The 20,765-nt window shown below is 38.4% G+C and overlaps 2 protein-coding genes and 1 long non-coding RNA gene across 3 annotated transcripts; 2 read left to right on the forward strand and 1 right to left on the reverse strand.

Moving 5' to 3' along the window:
• The first annotated feature begins 829 nt into the window (after positions 1-829).
• Positions 830-2,908, forward strand: LOC118488375. Its single transcript, XR_004884431.1, has 3 exons — positions 830-949; positions 1,511-1,569; positions 2,556-2,908. It is a non-coding gene; the product is annotated as an uncharacterized LOC118488375 (long non-coding RNA).
• Positions 2,909-4,072: 1,164 nt separating this feature from the next.
• On the reverse strand, positions 4,073-20,059 carry LOC110927224 (pentatricopeptide repeat-containing protein At5g56310). Its single transcript, XM_022170874.2, has 2 exons — positions 18,647-20,059; positions 4,073-5,153 (listed from the first exon to the last, which is right to left on the reverse strand). The coding sequence occupies exons 1-2, from the start codon at positions 19,178-19,180 to the stop codon at positions 4,074-4,076; spliced, it is 1,614 nt and encodes a 537-aa protein (XP_022026566.1). The 5' UTR covers positions 19,181-20,059; the 3' UTR covers position 4,073.
• On the forward strand, positions 8,287-16,401 carry LOC110927225 (RGS1-HXK1-interacting protein 1). The gene is made up of 8 exons (XM_022170875.2): positions 8,287-8,532; positions 10,987-11,053; positions 11,214-11,291; positions 11,757-11,809; positions 12,699-12,835; positions 14,379-14,443; positions 15,004-15,062; positions 16,049-16,401. Exons 1-8 carry the CDS (start codon positions 8,332-8,334, stop codon positions 16,136-16,138), a joined length of 750 nt encoding a protein of 249 aa, XP_022026567.1. The 5' UTR covers positions 8,287-8,331; the 3' UTR covers positions 16,139-16,401.
• Positions 20,060-20,765: the final 706 nt, after the last annotated feature.

Raw genomic sequence — 20,765 nt, forward strand, 5'->3', positions numbered from 1 at the left:
TTTCGTCGCGAACCGTTTCGACGCGAACCGCTTCGACCCGTACCATTTCGACCAGTACCGTTTCGACCCGTACCGTTTCGAATCGAACCGTTTCGACGTGTACCGTTTCGACGCGAAGCGTTTCGAGCGTACCGCTTCGACGCGAATCGTTTCGACCAGTACCGTTTCGAATTGAACCGTTTCGACGCGAACCGTTTCGACGTGTACCGTTTCGACGTGTACTGTTTCGACGCGAAGCGTTTCGAGCGTACCGTTTCGACGCGAATTGTTTCGACCCGTACCGTTTCGACCAGTAGTTTCGAATTGAACCGTTTCGACGCGTACCGTTTCGACACGAACCGTTTCGACTCGAACAATTATGTTTTGCATATACATACATACACACACAGGATGCAATGCAACTGTACGCTTTCGTTTTCACCTTCTCTCAATTCATAATACAGAAACAAACACACTTAAGACATATGTCTGTATCTATAAAGAATCATATGTAATAATAAATGCAAAACTTGGTATTGTAATTGTAAAACGAGAACTATCAGATGACTGTAACATTTGGTATTTTGCACTTGAATAAATGCAAAACATAATTGTTGTGTTGTAAAAAAATAACATTTTTTTAACCGACCCGACCCGAAACCCGTTCTGACCCGAACCCGTTCCGACCCAAACCCGTTTCAACCCGAACCCGTTCCGACCCGAACCCGTTTTGACCCGAACCAAAACAACCCTTTTTTTAATTGACCCGTTTCGACCCGAACCCGTTTTGACCCGAACCCGTTTTGACCCATGACCCGACCCGACCCAACCCGACCCGTTTGCCAGGTCTAATTGTAAATATGTTTATCTTAAGCAATAATCTTGTAAACTATTTTACTATGTAGGAGTACTGGAGGTCAGATTAAAAGTCTTGCTAAATCGGCTCACAAAGTTGAATGTCAAGCTAACGGTAAGCTTATCAATCCTCACCCCCGCACACCCATAGAAAAGGAATAAAAACCCTCAAGAAAAGAGCGGTGGGTGCTAATTTACTAATCAAATAACCGTCTGTAACAAAACATGCCGCAAAGGATACATGATACTTTTCAGGGGCGGACCTAGAGGTTACCGGGGGGTAACCTCCGCTACGGCTTGGCTCGGAAAAATTTGACGTTTTTAGTGTAAATTTTGGAAAAATTTGATGTTTTTTTGATTTCGTTACGGCTTATTTATAAAACGTTACGGCTTGGCGTGAATCCTAGATCCGCCACTGATACTTTTGGATGTGAATGTCATTATTCGATAGTGATATTATTTGGTGAGATAATCATTATTAAAATCACTGTATCCAAATCCAGAAAACTGTGTGTGTGTGTGTGTTTTTTTTTTTTTTTTTTTTTTTTTTTTTTTTTTTTGTGAATCAAAGCCGCAATAATCAACTTTATAATGCACATCCAAACACCCCGTAGAATAAAATTGTTTTCTTGCAAGAATAAATGAGTTTACTTGATATGTTTTGCACTTTAAACAGATCTTGTGGAGGATTTGCGAGAAATTCCCGGTCGAGAAGCTTTGCGACTGAGAGGAGAGGTAACTTGTCAGAAACACTTTTTTCGGAATTTCTTATTTATAATGAAATTTTAGTGTGTTAAAAAACGATCTGAAAAATATTTTCTCATGATTATATTCTTACATATTGAATAAAGGATTAATCTCAAAACACTAAATATATCATGTGTATCCATTTCATAACAAAAATATTTAAATTCAGTTACTTGTAACATTTGTTTAACCATACAGACGAATAGGAAAACAGCGTTATGATCGAAGCATGTCAGTTCACAATGTTTACTTTTTTTGCTCAGTACAATTTTAAAAGTAGCTTGTTTTATTTTAGGCAAATTGGAAAATAATAATCCCATCTTTCTGAAATTGGCCGATAATAATCCCAAGTCAGTTATTAGCCAATAATGATCCGACCTCATCCAATTTTTTTGTAAAATAGACTGCCGTTAAAATAAGCTTAACGGAGTTAAGTTTTTTTCCGAGTTACAAACCAATGTTTTAGGGCTTTTGATCAGAACGAGGATACGAGTCGATTGATGTAAAACTTACCTCGAAATTGTGTTCGAAATGGCTTGAATTTTGTTAATTGGAAGTTAAACACCCGAATTGAAGCACCGTTTTCGTGGGTTGGGGGCAGTATTTCGAGGTAAGTTTTACATCAATCGACTCGTATCCTCGTTCTGATCAAAATCCCTAAAACATCGGTTTGTAATTCGGAAAAAAACTTAACTCCGTTAAGCTATTTTAACGGCGGACTATTTACAAAAAAAATGGACGAGGTCGGATTATTATTGGCTAATAACTGACTTGGGATTATTATCGGCCAATTTAAGAAAGATGGGATTATTATTTTCCAATTTGCCTTTATTTTATTACTATAAAGTTGGTAAATATGATAGTTTTACTATTTTAAAAAGGTAAATACGATATTATGAAATTTAGAAGGATGTTTTATGAAGGGATATGTATGAAATTGCTTCTAAGTCTTGCGTTCCACTTTTGACGTTCAGGTTGCCAATATGGCGTCAACTCTAAAAGACGAGAGGTTTGCTATGAACAAAAGGATAATGAAAATATCCGAATTAGGTATTCGCCTATGAATCGTATCGCCACTGTGTTGCTAAATTACCTCAACGTTTGGACCCACCGAGATTCTCTCATGGTTACTCTGCATCACTCTGTTTTGGAGAATGAAAATGATGCTTCATAGCTTGCAAGGTTTGAGTTTGTTTTGATTGATATTTAGTGCTGTTAATAATGGCATGCTGATTATACAATCAGTCTTTCTTAATGGCCAAATCCAAAACAATTATATGATGCTACTTTTTGCTATTATTGTTATAGAGTTAAAAACTTTACTACTTCTAGAGGTGTTGATGGTTCAGTCACTTCGGTCTGGCCGGTTTTAATTAGGGGTGCAAACAAGTCGAGCCCAAGCTTGATCAGGCTCGAGCTTAATTAACTTATAAGAGGGCTCGTTCCGAGCTTGGTCATTAAAGCTCGAGTTCGGTTCGTTGGTAGTTACTCGGGCTCGACTCCTTTATTACATTTTAGTTAATATAGTTGGCTCATTTAGGCTCGCAAGTTCAATAGGTGAAGCCGAGGCTCAGGCTCGTTTACTAAACTAGCTTATTTTTAGGTTCGGGATCGACTCGTAAACAAGTTTAAACAAGCTTGGCTCGGCTCGCTTACTAAACAACTTTAAATAAGGCGTAAATGCTATTAAATATTAATAGAAACTAATATTACATTGAGGCTCGATAAGGCTCAACGAGCCTGACGTGCTTCACATGTCAGGCTCGGGCTTGATCTTGGTTTAAAAAAGCGGCGGGCAAAATCAAAGCGCAAATCGCAAAAGCGGCGGGCTTTTCGTACGTGAGGCGCAAGGTGCTTTTATATATATATATATATATATATATTCTATAGGCTTTTAGCATCCTTTACCCAAAATATAGTGATAAATAAGGTTTATATATGATTTAATGTATAAATCACTTAATGTACAACCATTTTAGCTACATGTAGCAGAAAAACACCTTCTGTACAAAAAGTGCGTGCCTCAGTGGGAATTTTTTCGAAAAAAAGCTCGCTTTTTGTGCAGAGCTCGCCTTATGTCACACAATGCGCAGCTCTTTGCGCCTAGGGTCGCTTTGCGCTTAAGCGCGCTTTTTTAAACCAAGGGCTTGATAGGGCTCGGCTCGTTTGCACCCCTAGTTTTATTGAAAATTTGGGTCAAATCGGAAAAATAACAAACAAAACCAGCTAGGTTGGTTAGGTCCTGCATCCGTCAAAACAAACATATGACCAACTGTATTGTCCCAGAGTATCAAATAATACCGGTGACTTGTAAGTTCGGTTTACACAAATTCCAAAGCGCAAACAAAACCGTATGAATCTCAAACAGGTTGATTTGCTTTGCATTAACGGTTCAGTTGGTTTTTACAGTTTGTACCATAACCTTCCTCCCGAAACTTCAAGATTAGAGACGACGTCTATGAAAATAAATGGTAGAATGTACACTGAAGTGTTTAGATATTAATGTTTATCACCTCCATTTGTCTATTTAACATGGACAAAACTTCATATATCCTCTCAAATTGAGGATGTGAACTATCACCAGAAACAAACTCATGAACTCTACTATTTAACTCAACACAACTCGAACCCGAAATCTTCTTCACACCACTATCCCTCATCACTTTCCTCGTTAATCTAGACTCGTTCCAATGCCCCCCAGAAGCATACATATTCGAAAGAAGCAAAAAGTTCCCACTGTTGTTCGGCTCGAGTTTGACCAAATGTTGAACCGCTAGTTGACCAAGTTCGACGTTTCCATAAAGTCTAGATGCTGCAAGAAGCGAACCCCAAATCGCTGCATTTGGCTCAAAAGGCATTCGGTTTAGTAACTCTTGCGCCTCTAATAAGCATCCCGCTCGACCTAACAGGTCAATCATGCAACCGTAATGTTCGATTCTCGGTTCAATCCCGTATTTTTTAAACAAGTTATAGAAATACCAACGCCCCGGTTCAACCAACCCACTGTGACTACAAGCAGACAGGACCGCAATAAGCGTTACATCGTTTGGTTTCACACACGCCTTTTCCATTCGTGTAAACATATCAAGAGCTTGTTTTCCCAACCCGTGTAACGCTAATCCGGCGATGACAGTTGTCCATGTTATAACGCATCTATCTTCCATGGTTTCGAAAACCTCAACCGCTTTCTTAATGTTCCCTGATTTTGCATACATGTCAATAAGTGTGTTATACAGAGATACACTTTTGTGTAATCTATACTTATTTATGTACGAATGAATTCGTTCACCGAGCTCTAACGCACCCAACTGCGCACAAGCCGATAACACAGCCACCATCGTAACCTCATCGGGGATCACACCATCCATTTCCATTCTACTAAAAACATCAACGGCTTCAGACGGTCGATTCGCTTGAGCATAACCCGCGATCAAAGCCGTCCAAGAAACCACATTTCGCTCAGGCATAACATCAAACAACGCGCGAGCTCGCTCCACCTCACCAACCTTACAATACCCAGAAACCATCGCGTTCCAAACCACGACATCTCTCACAAACATTTCATCGAACACCTTAATATCAGTAAATCTTTTTTGTATGGTATTGGGGTAGATAAACAAGAGGTTATGGAGATGGCCAATGTTCTGGGATGCAGGACCGGTGAGTTTCCCTTTGTTTACCTGGGGGTTAAAGTGGGAGCTAATATGAATAAATGTTGTCACTGGGATTCGGTTATTGACACGGTTAATAGGCGTTTGGCTTCGTGGAAAGCCAAGACTTTATCAATGGGAGGGAGGTTAACTTTAGTTAAATCTGTCCTGACTAGCTTACCGGTATACTATTTGTCTCTTTTCAAAGCTCCTGTTAAAGTGTTGGATCAGATTGAGAGGTTGATGAGAAAGTTTTTATGGGCCGGATCTAGCGAAAGCAAGAAAATGAGTTGGGTTGCCTGGAAGTCGGTTACAAAGGCGAAGAAAAATGGCGGGTTGGGTATAACGAAGTTACGAGATGTTAATTTTGCTCTTTTGGCCAAATGGGCGTGGCGTTTTAAAATGCAACAGAAGAGTTTATGGCGCAAAGTGGTGGAGGTGGTTCATGGGGGGAGGGGTCGGTGGACGTTTTTACCAACTAATCGTAGGTTCAAAGGTTGTTGGATCTCGATGGTTAAGGAGGTGGAGGGTCGTATGATTAACGGAAAAAAAATTTTTGGGTTATTATCGGCTAAGGTGGGGAATGGGGAGACGGTGAAATTCTGGTCCGATCGGTGGGTGCCACCCACCGATCGGACCAGAATTTCACCGTCTCCCCATTCCCCACCTTAGCCGATAATAACCCAAAAATTTTTTTTCCGTTAATCATACGACCCTCCATGCCATGCTTTTGTAGGCCCTTCACAATTTTTTGTAGGCCCTTCACAATTTTTAGTGGAAAACTCTCCTATTTTCTCCTGCAGGTAAGGTAACGGGTTCAAGTCTGTTCCATGCCATGCTTTTGTAGGCCCTTCACAATTTTTAGTCTGGTTTGTTCATGGAAGTTTAATGAACTTTCTGCTTTAATTCTAGTTTGTTTTTGGAAGTTCATTGAACTTCCTATATATTTATTGAAATTGTGAATTGCAGGTTAGTGTGGGAAGTATCAAAACATTATATGTCAGTTTTAATTCTAACCACTTAATTTAACATAAGCTTACAAATTATACCTTTAAAATTAGTTGGAGTTTTAAACAACCCTACACTTTTGCATTTCATGTTACGAATTAATTGTAACTAATAAAATTAATTAAATAAATAATATGTTATGTTGTTGGATTAGTCGATTGATTTATCAATCCGTCACTGTATCTAACTAAAAAAGGCTATGTTGGCACCAACCATAGCTCAGCCGGTTGCTGACTCGCCTTCTAAAGTTCAGGTGTCGGGTCGAGTGTACATGCTTGGTTTTTTTTTTTTTTTTAGCCGGCTTACTCTGTTTCTCGCTATGTCCTTATTTACCGTAAAAAGCTAGGCAGGGCCCGGTTTTTTTATCTCGCTCAGGGCCTAAATTTTTTTTAACATTTTCGGAGACGGCCCTGGTGGGTGGGGTTGTCTATTCTGAAGGAAAGGTGGCCGAAGCTTTATGCTTTGGATAGGAATAAGCAATGTTTAGTGGCGGATAGATTGGTCTTTATCGATGGTCAATGGCGTTTCAGTCCGGACTGGAAACAGCGATTGTCTTCGGTTGAGGAGCTCTCGGAGATGCAGGATGTTGATTATTTACTTAACAATTGTCAGTTATCAGGTGACATTGACAAATGGTTTTGGGGTGTAGAGGTAGCTTCGGTGAAGGATTGGATTAGAGAGGGTTCCGAAAGCAGGAGCGATCAGTCGATGAAATGGGAAACTTGGATTCCGATTAAAGTGAACCTGTTTATGTGGAGAGCGGAAAAGGATCGCATTCCGACTAGAGAGGCGTTGATCCGAAGGCAGGTGGATATTCAGGACGACTCGTGCCCGTTGTGTGGTACCGGAAGAGAAAATGTTATGCACTTGTTCACAGGATGTTATTTTGCGTGTGGTGTGTGGTTGGCGGTGGAGGATTGGTGCAGATCTGGCCCGATTATAGCTTTCAATTTCAAGGACCTCCTGGATATGCAACATCAGGTGCAGGGAAGTAAATGGAAGAACAAAATCATTAGAGGTATTATGTATATTTCCTGTTGGGTGATTTGGAACTTGAGGAATGAAAAAGTGTTTAAAAACTCTAATCCGACGGTAATAGAGGCGATAGCGCGGGTTAAATCTTGGTCCTTTATCTGGTTAAAATATAGGTCTAAGTTTGTTAGTATAGAGTGGAAAGATTGGGCTCGTAATCCTTTGTATATGTTGTAAGTGGTTTTTGTGGCGGTCCTCGCTTTGAGGGCTTGCCGGTGTTTTAATGAAATTTTCTGTTAAAAAAAAAGACTTAACTTATTAACCTAGTTTGTGTTACCATTTTAGATTCTTAAAGTTAATAAAAATTGTAATTTATCATCATTATTATTGTTAGTTTTAATTTTTCTGTATTTTTCCTAATTTGAATAAGTAATAATCCGGAATTCAGATAAGCTTATTCTAATCGAATCATTTTTACTTAAATTCAAATACATATTTTATAGGTTCAAATTTAAATAACCCAAAATTCAACACCCCTAATACAACTTGATGCATAAAAGCAATAATTTATATTACTTTGTTATGAAAAAAGAACACATATGGTGTATGTGATTAACCAAAATTTTAGATTTAGTCCATAGCTTTCCAAAACTACATAGATGGTCTCTATGGTTTGCATTTTATAACGTATTTAATCCTCAACTTTTGCCAAAAGTACACTGATGGTCCTTGTAGTTTGCACTTTGTAACGCATTTAGTCCCTAACTTTTTAGTGACTAAATACATTACAAAGTGCAAACATAGGGACCATCAATGTATTTTTGGCAAAAGTTGGGGACTAAATGCGTTATAAACTACAAACCATTTGACGATTCGTGTACTTTTGGAATGCTAATGACTATATTCAAAATTTTGGTTAACCACATGGACTATTTGTTTACTTTACTCCTTTGTTATTAATCAACAAATTTGGGCTAGATTAGCTCACTAGTGAAACCTTAGGGGCCTCTTGAGATACAAGCAAGCATTTGCTCCTCATCTAAAAATAATAAAAAAATAAAATAAAAATATAAAAGGCGAACTAAAAGTGCAAAAACCCGAAGACCTCGAAACGAAGAAGATGACCGGCGACGTTGCCGCTAATCCACCGCCTATCGCCGCCGATACGACACCGGAGAACCACCAGCAGCAGGTGGAAAAGCCATGGCTGGCCTACATTTCAGAAGATCTGCCTCGTACGGTCCAGGAATCCGCCGATTCCGCCCTTCGCTCCGCCCGATCGCTGCAGCACAACTCCTCCACGCAAGTTCGAACTCTTAAGGTACTCTATTCTTCCTGTATATGTATTATTATACGTTCATACGCATCAGTTTCATTGTCCGTACAGCTTTCGTTATATATGTGTTTTGAATCAGTAAAGAACTCAAGTGTGTTAATCAACAAATACCTAGGGTTAGGGTTAGGGGAACATAGAACTAATAACATGAAATTCAGATGTTTGATGAAATGATTTGAATTTGAATTTTTAGAAGAAAACACCACTAGGAGAACATTTTTATGCACACAGATTTGACCTAATGACAAATTACTGAGGCTTGATTTAGATTTTTGAAGGAACCGTTACGAGTCGGATATGACTGCTAGTAGAGGCTTATTGTACTGTCATTAAGGTTGATTCTGGTGTGGATACTATCTTTATCCTCTCTGCAGATGAAGGCTCATTATATACATATATTGAATCAGCAAAGGACTGTATTTAGTAAATAAGTAAGAATTCCATGGTTAAGGAGAATATGTACTCTATGCTGTTAATATCGGTGATATATCGGGTCATATCGGTCCCTTAGTAAAATATCGGTGTCAAATATCGGTCAAAATACCGGTACCGATATTATCGGCGATATTGACCGATATAACCGATATATCACTGATATATCACTGAATTATTGGTGTTAAATTGCTATATATATAAATTCTGCATTATATTAAAATGACCGATATCTCACCGAGATAACCTATGTTTCAAATATTGGTCCTTGACCGATATCCGATATTTTACCGCATTAACTGCATAGTATGTACTAGGGCTAGGGGAAAATGGCATTCAATTCACTGTTTCTGATCAAAATTTTATTGCACGAGCTATGTATTCAATGAAATGGCTTGAAGTTGAATCTAACGAAACACCTAGGTTAGAAGGAACATACGCAATACGTTAGGAGAACACCTTTATCTACAAAGTTTTGACCTAATGACGAACAACTGAGGCTTGATTCAGATTTTTGCCATAACCTTCATAAGTCGGATATAACAGCTAGTAGAGGTTTATAGCTCTTTTATGAAGATTGATTTCGGTGGAGGATACGATCTTTACCACCTCTCCAGATGAAGAATGTCACTTACATATGGACAAGTGAGTAATGGGTTCCATTTCGTTTTAAGAAATGATGACGGAAGGATTTTATCTTCAATTTCAGTTCCTGTTGACAGCATTATAAATTTATAGCACCATTTATCTTGCGGCTAACACGATTTGTTCAACTCGAGTTCATAAAGCCTGTGAAGTTTATCAGCAAATCTAATAAACAATTGTAAAATAAGATACAAAAATGACATCTCCAGTTTTCTACATCATATATCCGACCAGCTATCAATGAGCTACTGACTTGCACACCTTTTTTAAACATGCCTTTTGATCTTGCTTCAACCATAGCTACCTTTTAAGCTCAACGATCATTGTAAAAAGGAAGGGGGATAGATGAATCCCCTGCTGAAGCTTGACTTCATTAGTTGGAGGACCATTGATTAGAATTGTTGGTGTGGCTGAGTGTAGAATGTAGCCGCCATTTAATTCTTTTTCTTCCCATGACTCTGAATCCCATTTGCTCAAGTAAATTATCCCAAAAGTCATGTTTAAGAGAATCAAAGGCTTTTGTGATATCTGTTTTGAATATTAGCAGTTGTTTGTTCAATCTTTTAACATATACAATTAACTCATTCATTATAAGGGGATTAAGGGCCACTCATAGTTTGCCTATTTTTAACATATGTTGAGTCATGGGTGTGTGCAGCTAATTGTAGGATGTATAAATATGTAACTTTTCATCAAGTAAAATACTAAAATGTGAAGAAAAAGCTTTACAGGTGTATGCATCTATAACTTCCTTTATGTACAAGCCGAGTGTAATCACTTTTCATTTTAGCTTTTGTAGGTATTATGTTTTTTCAGCTTCTACATTCTTTTACATGCATGTTGTGCATTATTGTTGTAATTTCTTCTCTTTTTTAAAATGAGTTAATTGCCCGGATGGTCCCTGTGGTTTCACGTTTTTTCACGTCTAGTCCCCACCTTCTAAAAGTAGCAGGTATGCTCCCTATGGTTTGTTATTTTGTTACTCGGATAGTCCCCTGTGTAGATGTCAGTTAGTTTGGAAATAGCAGGTATGCTCCCTATGGTTTGTCATTTTGTTACTCGGATAGTCCCCTAATTAATGTCAGGGGACTATCCGAGTAACAAAATGACAAACCATAGGGAGCATATCTGCTATTTCCAAAAGGTGGGGACTAAACGTGAAAAAACGTGAAATCACGGGGACCATCCAGGCAATTAACTCTTTTAAAATTTTAAACATGCTGCTAAGTAAAATATGGTAACGATCAAGATATGTGTTAGTAGTTTACTTACACGTACAGCGATCCAACATGTGGGTTTTCTTTTATTCTTCTACTAGTACTAACATTTTTTATGTTTAATTATTCATGTTTATCTTTCCAGGATCATGTACTACAATACACATCACAGTATAAGAGTTATGAAGATTTGGTCTTCAGTAGAATCAAAGGTAGTAGACTCTGTTTTACCTAAGTTGTTTTTCATCATTAAAAACCAGTCACAGTCCTCTTACTTTCCATTATTTACCGTTGCAAATGTTTCTTGAACGTTCTTTCACTTGGCTTGTTTTGATCATCCATCATCCTTCTCTCATACTTTTGTGTTAACAGATCAAGTCAAAGTTGCAAGAGAGCACTCGGCATTGTCTGCTGGAGTTGCAATTACAGCCGCTCTTCTTCTAATGCGAGGCAAGCAAAAAGATCCTTTTTCCATGTTTTAATCTTTAACTTGTTACGCTATGCAGTTAATGCAGTAAAAAACTGTAGCAAGTAGGAACTGATTAAGACTTAAAACACTAACATTTAACACTAACAATTATTAATTAAGACTTAAAACACTAACATTTAACACTAACAATTAATAACTAAGACTTAAAACACTAATAGCAGCAATAAGAAGAAAGACGAATGGTATAACTAGAAGAAAGGTACTGATATCGGGACCATCGGTGATATATCGGTCAATATCACCGATAATATCGGTACCGATATTTGACACCGATAATATCGCTCAAAAAGATCGTTTTCCAGCTTTTAATCTTTAACTTGTTACGTAAGGGTAGCACTACCTTTTAAGGTGTTTGTTGAACGTGTCAGTTCAAATGTAAATGTCATTATTTTGTGTATTTATATCCCTTGATTTCTGGTATGCAGGCCCTAGAAGGTTCTTGTTTCGTCGTACATTGGGTCGATTTCAGACTGAGGAGGTACTTTGCCTAGGTTCATATACTTGCGTATTATTAAAGGTTGCATGATGGGTCAAATGGGTAGTTTTTTTTTTTTTTTTTTTTTCATAAAATGGTTTGGGCAGGTTGACCCACAAAGACTTTTGAAATTACGTGGAACGGATCATGTAACCTATAGGTTAGTGTTTAAATACGTTCAAGACAGAAGTTTAGATGTATAAAACTAATTCGGTAGAAATTTCGGAAGCATAACAATGTCATCACAGATTTCGTAAATACCGAAAGAGTTTACATCGTTTAGCACAGGGAGAGAACACGCAGTTCGATCTCCTCTCAAATCTAAAACTTATCTAGACTAACGCATGTCTCACTATATATAGACATACTCATGCGTTGGGAGCTACAAAGCATAACACATGCGTTTTTCATCTCTCAACGCATGTCACGTTCCATAACCATCAATGTCTGTGTACAAGTCAAGCGCAACACTTATGCGTTGACTAAACTCATGCGTTACATCTATTAAACATATACATATTCAATACACATCCTATCTAGCCTATTCGTACAGTAACGGACACACAATATGCATTAACAATTTTTTTTCTGCTTCTGATTTTTTCTTCAAAGTATTAATACTTTAGTTATGATTACAAAAACAATACTAATACACTAATAATCCAAATATTTGAATAAAAGGGTTCAGGAGGTTGTATGTGTTAGATATAGACATGTGTCGACTTTTAACCCATTCGACCCGTTTATCTTTCAAGTATTTTTTTTTTGTTTCACCCGTATGATCGAAATTGGTGCCACCACGTAAGATCTTTCAGCTTTTCAATCATGGGCATTTTAATGTTCTATCCTTCTTCTAAAGCATTTTTTTATTATTGTTATAATGTATATCCAGGCACGGATTGTGAAAGCTACAAACAGCGTACATGATCTAACCCTTTCGGTTCAGTTAATGAAGAAAGAGAGCGAAAAGCTACTTGAAAGAGCTGCTTTTGCTGAGAAAGGGATGACTTATGGCTATGGTGAACTAAGGTACACTACTACACTCAATTTTGTCATGAAAAGGGTATTCATGACATTTGACTAATAGTCAAACACTTCACCGGTGTGTGTAGGATCAACTGTTGTAGCTTTCGTCAGACATAAGAACATTGTAAATAGAGGGGGCAATCTTGACCCAAAGCCTTCCAACTGGGTCAATTTGGGTTACTTTTAAAATTATATGGGTTGGTTTGGGTAAGATATTTTAACTAAATGGGTCACAATGGGTCACTTGAAATTCCATCTTGTTATTTTCGGGTCAAAGCGGGTCGACAACATTAAAGAAACGGGTCGATGTGGGTTAATGTCTTACAGAAACGGGGCAGGTTTCGGGTCGGGACGAGTTTCGTACCGTTTCGACCCGTACCGTTTCGACGCGTACCGTTTCGACGCGAACCGTTTCGAATTGAACCATTTCGACCTGTACCGTTTTGACGCGAATCGTTTCGAATCGAACCGTTTCGACGCGAACCGTTTCGACCCATACCGTTTCGACCAGTACCGTTTCGAATCCCGTTTCGACCAGTACCATTTCGACCAGTACCGTTTCGAATCGAACCGTTTCGACGCGAACCGTTTCGACCAGTCCCGTTTCGAATCGAACCATTTCGACCCGTACCGTTTCGAATCAACCGTTTCGAAATGTACCGTTTCGAATCGAACCGTTTCGTCGCGAACCGTTTCGACGCGAACCGCTTCGACCCGTACCATTTCGACCAGTACCGTTTCGACCCGTACCGTTTCGACGTGTACCGTTTCGACGCGAAGCGTTTCGAGCGTACCGCTTCGACGCGAATCGTTTCGACCAGTACCGTTTCGAATTGAACCGTTTCGACGCGAACCGTTTCGACGTGTACCGTTTCGACGTGTACTGTTTCGACGCGAAGCGTTTCGAGCGTACCGTTTCGACGCGAATTGTTTCGACCCGTACCGTTTCGACCAGTAGTTTCGAATTGAACCGTTTCGACGCGTACCGTTTCGACACGAACCGTTTCGACTCGAACAATTATGTTTTGCATATACATACATACACACACAGGATGCAATGCAACTGTACGCTTTCGTTTTCACCTTCTCTCAATTCATAATACAGAAACAAACACACTTAAGACATATGTCTGTATCTATAAAGAATCATATGTAATAATAAATGCAAAACTTGGTATTGTAATTGTAAAACGAGAACTATCAGATGACTGTAACATTTGGTATTTTGCACTTGAATAAATGCAAAACATAATTGTTGTGTTGTAAAAAAATAACATTTTTTTAACCGACCCGACCCGAAACCCGTTCTGACCCGAACCCGTTCCGACCCAAACCCGTTTCAACCCGAACCCGTTCCGACCCGAACCCGTTTTGACCCGAACCAAAACAACCCTTTTTTTAATTGACCCGTTTCGACCCGAACCCGTTTTGACCCGAACCCGTTTTGACCCATGACCCGACCCGACCCAACCCGACCCGTTTGCCAGGTCTAATTGTAAATATGTTTATCTTAAGCAATAATCTTGTAAACTATTTTACTATGTAGGAGTACTGGAGGTCAGATTAAAAGTCTTGCTAAATCGGCTCACAAAGTTGAATGTCAAGCTAACGGTAAGCTTATCAATCCTCACCCCCGCACACCCATAGAAAAGGAATAAAAACCCTCAAGAAAAGAGCGGTGGGTGCTAATTTACTAATCAAATAACCGTCTGTAACAAAACATGCCGCAAAGGATACATGATACTTTTCAGGGGCGGACCTAGAGGTTACCGGGGGGTAACCTCCGCTACGGCTTGGCTCGGAAAAATTTGACGTTTTTAGTGTAAATTTTGGAAAAATTTGATGTTTTTTTGATTTCGTTACGGCTTATTTATAAAACGTTACGGCTTGGCGTGAATCCTAGATCCGCCACTGATACTTTTGGATGTGAATGTCATTATTCGATAGTGATATTATTTGGTGAGATAATCATTATTAAAATCACTGTATCCAAATCCAGAAAACTGTGTGTGTGTGTGTGTTTTTTTTTTTTTTTTTTTTTTTTTTTTTTTTTTTGTGAATCAAAGCCGCAATAATCAACTTTATAATGCACATCCAAACACCCCGTAGAATAAAATTGTTTTCTTGCAAGAATAAATGAGTTTACTTGATATGTTTTGCACTTTAAACAGATCTTGTGGAGGATTTGCGAGAAATTCCCGGTCGAGAAGCTTTGCGACTGAGAGGAGAGGTAACTTGTCAGAAACACTTTTTTCGGAATTTCTTATTTATAATGAAATTTTAGTGTGTTAAAAAACGATCTGAAAAATATTTTCTCATGATTATATTCTTACATATTGAATAAAGGATTAATCTCAAAACACTAAATATATCATGTGTATCCATTTCATAACAAAAATATTTAAATTCAGTTACTTGTAACATTTGTTTAACCATACAGACGAATAGGAAAACAGCGTTATGATCGAAGCATGTCAGTTCACAATGTTTACTTTTTTTGCTCAGTACAATTTTAAAAGTAGCTTGTTTTATTTTAGGCAAATTGGAAAATAATAATCCCATCTTTCTGAAATTGGCCGATAATAATCCCAAGTCAGTTATTAGCCAATAATGATCCGACCTCATCCAATTTTTTTGTAAAATAGACTGCCGTTAAAATAAGCTTAACGGAGTTAAGTTTTTTTCCGAGTTACAAACCAATGTTTTAGGGCTTTTGATCAGAACGAGGATACGAGTCGATTGATGTAAAACTTACCTCGAAATTGTGTTCGAAATGGCTTGAATTTTGTTAATTGGAAGTTAAACACCCGAATTGAAGCACCGTTTTCGTGGGTTGGGGGCAGTATTTCGAGGTAAGTTTTACATCAATCGACTCGTATCCTCGTTCTGATCAAAATCCCTAAAACATCGGTTTGTAATTCGGAAAAAAACTTAACTCCGTTAAGCTATTTTAACGGCGGACTATTTACAAAAAAAATGGACGAGGTCGGATTATTATTGGCTAATAACTGACTTGGGATTATTATCGGCCAATTTAAGAAAGATGGGATTATTATTTTCCAATTTGCCTTTATTTTATTACTATAAAGTTGGTAAATATGATAGTTTTACTATTTTAAAAAGGTAAATACGATATTATGAAATTTAGAAGGATGTTTTATGAAGGGATATGTATGAAATTGCTTCTAAGTCTTGCGTTCCACTTTTGACGTTCAGGTTGCCAATATGGCGTCAACTCTAAAAGACGAGAGGTTTGCTATGAACAAAAGGATAATGAAAATATCCGAATTAGGTATTCGCCTATGAATCGTATCGCCACTGTGTTGCTAAATTACCTCAACGTTTGGACCCACCGAGATTCTCTCATGGTTACTCTGCATCACTCTGTTTTGGAGAATGAAAATGATGCTTCATAGCTTGCAAGGTTTGAGTTTGTTTTGATTGATATTTAGTGCTGTTAATAATGGCATGCTGATTATACAATCAGTCTTTCTTAATGGCCAAATCCAAAACAATTATATGATGCTACTTTTTGCTATTATTGTTATAGAGTTAAAAACTTTACTACTTCTAGAGGTGTTGATGGTTCAGTCACTTCGGTCTGGCCGGTTTTAATTAGGGGTGCAAACAAGTCGAGCCCAAGCTTGATCAGGCTCGAGCTTAATTAACTTATAAGAGGGCTCGTTCCGAGCTTGGTCATTAAAGCTCGAGTTCGGTTCGTTGGTAGTTACTCGGGCTCGACTCCTTTATTACATTTTAGTTAATATAGTTGGCTCATTTAGGCTCGCAAGTTCAATAGGTGAAGCCGAGGCTCAGGCTCGTTTACTAAACTAGCTTATTTTTAGGTTCGGGATCGACTCGTAAACAAGTTTAAACAAGCTTGGCTCGGCTCGCTTACTAAACAACTTTAAATAAGGCGTAAATGCTATTAAATATTAATAGAAACTAATATTACATTGAGGCTCGATAAGGCTCAACGAGCCTGACGTGCTTCACATGTCAGGCTCGGGCTTGATCTTGGTTTAAAAAAGCGGCGGGCAAAATCAAAGCGCAAATCGCAAAAGCGGCGGGCTTTTCGTACGTGAGGCGCAAGGTGCTTTTATATATATATATATATATATATATTCTATAGGCTTTTAGCATCCTTTACCCAAAATATAGTGATAAATAAGGTTTATATATGATTTAATGTATAAATCACTTAATGTACAACCATTTTAGCTACATGTAGCAGAAAAACACCTTCTGTACAAAAAGTGCGTGCCTCAGTGGGAATTTTTTCGAAAAAAAGCTCGCTTTTTGTGCAGAGCTCGCCTTATGTCACACAATGCGCAGCTCTTTGCGCCTAGGGTCGCTTTGCGCTTAAGCGCGCTTTTTTAAACCAAGGGCTTGATAGGGCTCGGCTCGTTTGCACCCCTAGTTTTATTGAAAATTTGGGTCAAATCGGAAAAATAACAAACAAAACCAGCTAGGTTGGTTAGGTCCTGCATCCGTCAAAACAAACATATGACCAACTGTATTGTCCCAGAGTATCAAATAATACCGGTGACTTGTAAGTTCGGTTTACACAAATTCCAAAGCGCAAACAAAACCGTATGAATCTCAAACAGGTTGATTTGCTTTGCATTAACGGTTCAGTTGGTTTTTACAGTTTGTACCATAACCTTCCTCCCGAAACTTCAAGATTAGAGACGACGTCTATGAAAATAAATGGTAGAATGTACACTGAAGTGTTTAGATATTAATGTTTATCACCTCCATTTGTCTATTTAACATGGACAAAACTTCATATATCCTCTCAAATTGAGGATGTGAACTATCACCAGAAACAAACTCATGAACTCTACTATTTAACTCAACACAACTCGAACCCGAAATCTTCTTCACACCACTATCCCTCATCACTTTCCTCGTTAATCTAGACTCGTTCCAATGCCCCCCAGAAGCATACATATTCGAAAGAAGCAAAAAGTTCCCACTGTTGTTCGGCTCGAGTTTGACCAAATGTTGAACCGCTAGTTGACCAAGTTCGACGTTTCCATAAAGTCTAGATGCTGCAAGAAGCGAACCCCAAATCGCTGCATTTGGCTCAAAAGGCATTCGGTTTAGTAACTCTTGCGCCTCTAATAAGCATCCCGCTCGACCTAACAGGTCAATCATGCAACCGTAATGTTCGATTCTCGGTTCAATCCCGTATTTTTTAAACAAGTTATAGAAATACCAACGCCCCGGTTCAACCAACCCACTGTGACTACAAGCAGACAGGACCGCAATAAGCGTTACATCGTTTGGTTTCACACACGCCTTTTCCATTCGTGTAAACATATCAAGAGCTTGTTTTCCCAACCCGTGTAACGCTAATCCGGCGATGACAGTTGTCCATGTTATAACGCATCTATCTTCCATGGTTTCGAAAACCTCAACCGCTTTCTTAATGTTCCCTGATTTTGCATACATGTCAATAAGTGTGTTATACAGAGATACACTTTTGTGTAATCTATACTTATTTATGTACGAATGAATTCGTTCACCGAGCTCTAACGCACCCAACTGCGCACAAGCCGATAACACAGCCACCATCGTAACCTCATCGGGGATCACACCATCCATTTCCATTCTACTAAAAACATCAACGGCTTCAGACGGTCGATTCGCTTGAGCATAACCCGCGATCAAAGCCGTCCAAGAAACCACATTTCGCTCAGGCATAACATCAAACAACGCGCGAGCTCGCTCCACCTCACCAACCTTACAATACCCAGAAACCATCGCGTTCCAAACCACGACATCTCTCACAAACATTTCATCGAACACCTTACGTGCATCATAAACACACCCACAATTCACATACATCCTCACCAACTCCACTCTTACATAAACATTCCACCGAAACCCATAACAAATCGCTTCACAATGAACCATTCTTCCCATAATCAAACCCCGATCACCCGCCCGAACCACACCCTTTAACAAAACCGGAATCGTATAACAATCAGGGCTCAATCCAACCAATCTAGCTTCTTTATACACAAAGATTGCATCTTTAACACGTGAATGGGTCAAAAGGGTCTTGATCATGGTGTTGTAAAGGTGTATGTTCTTGAAAGATTTGTGGGAAAAGACGGAAAGTGCATGGTTTATAAGGTTAGTGTTGGAGCATGCTTCGATGAAGCGGGAGAGATGAAGATTGTCTTGATCGAGAGCTCGAGTTAACATGAAGGCATGTGTTTGGTGTATGTGAGTTGTGTTGGTGCATTGGTGTAAGAGTGAAGAGATGATGTGTGTTGTGTATAGGTGGTTGTGCTTCATGGGTTGTGAGATTAAAAGGGGTGTGATTTTAGAGAGCATTTGAGGAATGGAGGGAAGATTTTGTAAATGTAAAATGTTTTTATGTCATTTTGGATTTTTGGTGCATGAGGAACTTCTTATTGTGTTTTTAAAATACGCAAAGTTGTTAATGGGCGGAGGTGTAGCAGTATTCTAGTGACTTTCTCTAGAGAAGTTGCTGGTTGAAGTCTTGTTCGTGACAATAAATGTCATACGTGGTCAAGAGTTTTACTATAATGTATAATGAACCTTTGAACGGTGAGTTTCCTTAGCAAAATGTCAAAGGGGGATCCTAGCACTTGTCATTCCTCTTGATAACCTCTGTGAGAAAACACAGACGGCTATAAGAAAATTAACAAGAAAATTCGGACCGTACCCTGCAAATCCTATTATGAATCCAGTCATTTAATCTTGGCGTTGTGATGAAAACACCGACTTAGTGAGTGTTGTATGGAACAACGAGGAGCTGGAGACCTACTCGATTGAAAACATCATGACCGAACATAGATTAATAATGATCGTAGAAATAAATTAACATATATTAGATCCCAAACGACAATTGAGATTAATAATGAAAACGTCATTAGTTGAATATGAAATTGTACAGAAAATACAGTAATCCTAAACACATATTAATAAAAACGCCAAATTAATAGTAATAGCTATTGTTTACAAAATTAATAATACAAACGCTATGAGGAACAACATTAAAAAAATAAGACCTCATTTTCAAATACTACTCTGTAGATTAGAATCCATGTTAAACGCCATATATATCTCGAAAGCTTGGGGAGGAGGTAACAGCTAACAACAATTTTTTGGAATTTTGTTTGAAACGAATTGAAAACGCCTTTTATTGGACGGAAACTGTAGAATGACAATCGTACCCCGTATATCATTTAGCGCCCCCTTGCCACGTGTTAGGCTAGGATCCGTTCTCACCGTTTTCACACTTCAAATCGTTTTCTCCTATTCCCGTTTCTCTCTCTATATATATGTGTGTGTGTGCGCGCGCGCTTTTAGGGGCTCATTTTTGTTACTCCCCTAACACTATAATGGTAATCATTTTGATTCTTAAGCCTTGGGTAATGGGCATTATAGGGGTATGAAAGGGTTTGATAACGCTCCATTACCATCCTTCTAGGCGTTATAGGGACATGAAGATGTAATGATATTTCTAGAATAATGCCCAAAGGGGAGAAAAAATGGAAAATATTGAATGAAATAGGCATTAAAAGACATTAACCGTTACACATTTCTTAAGGGGTGTTATCATCCTGATGTGTCGAAAATGTTCCTTATGAGGCGTTAATCATTACGCATGCTCTTATACAAATCTCATATTATAATATAAATTTATTTTAATGACTATTCAACCCATTATGAAATTATTTTAATTTTTAATTAATTTAATGACTATTCAACCCATTTACGTAGTTGATTGCATACCACTAAATTGGAGTATTAAATGGTAACTAGAAAGGGATCTTGAAAAAGTTAAAGTCAAAGATTCTTAGAATAATATACAATGAACTAGAAGGCAGATTTGCTAATGTGGGGCGTGACCGACTTCAAAAAATTTTATCACACCACTTTGACAACTATA

This window comes from Helianthus annuus, chromosome 2, assembly GCF_002127325.2.
Source record: "Helianthus annuus cultivar XRQ/B chromosome 2, HanXRQr2.0-SUNRISE, whole genome shotgun sequence".
Classification (NCBI taxonomy): domain Eukaryota; kingdom Viridiplantae; phylum Streptophyta; class Magnoliopsida; order Asterales; family Asteraceae; genus Helianthus; species Helianthus annuus.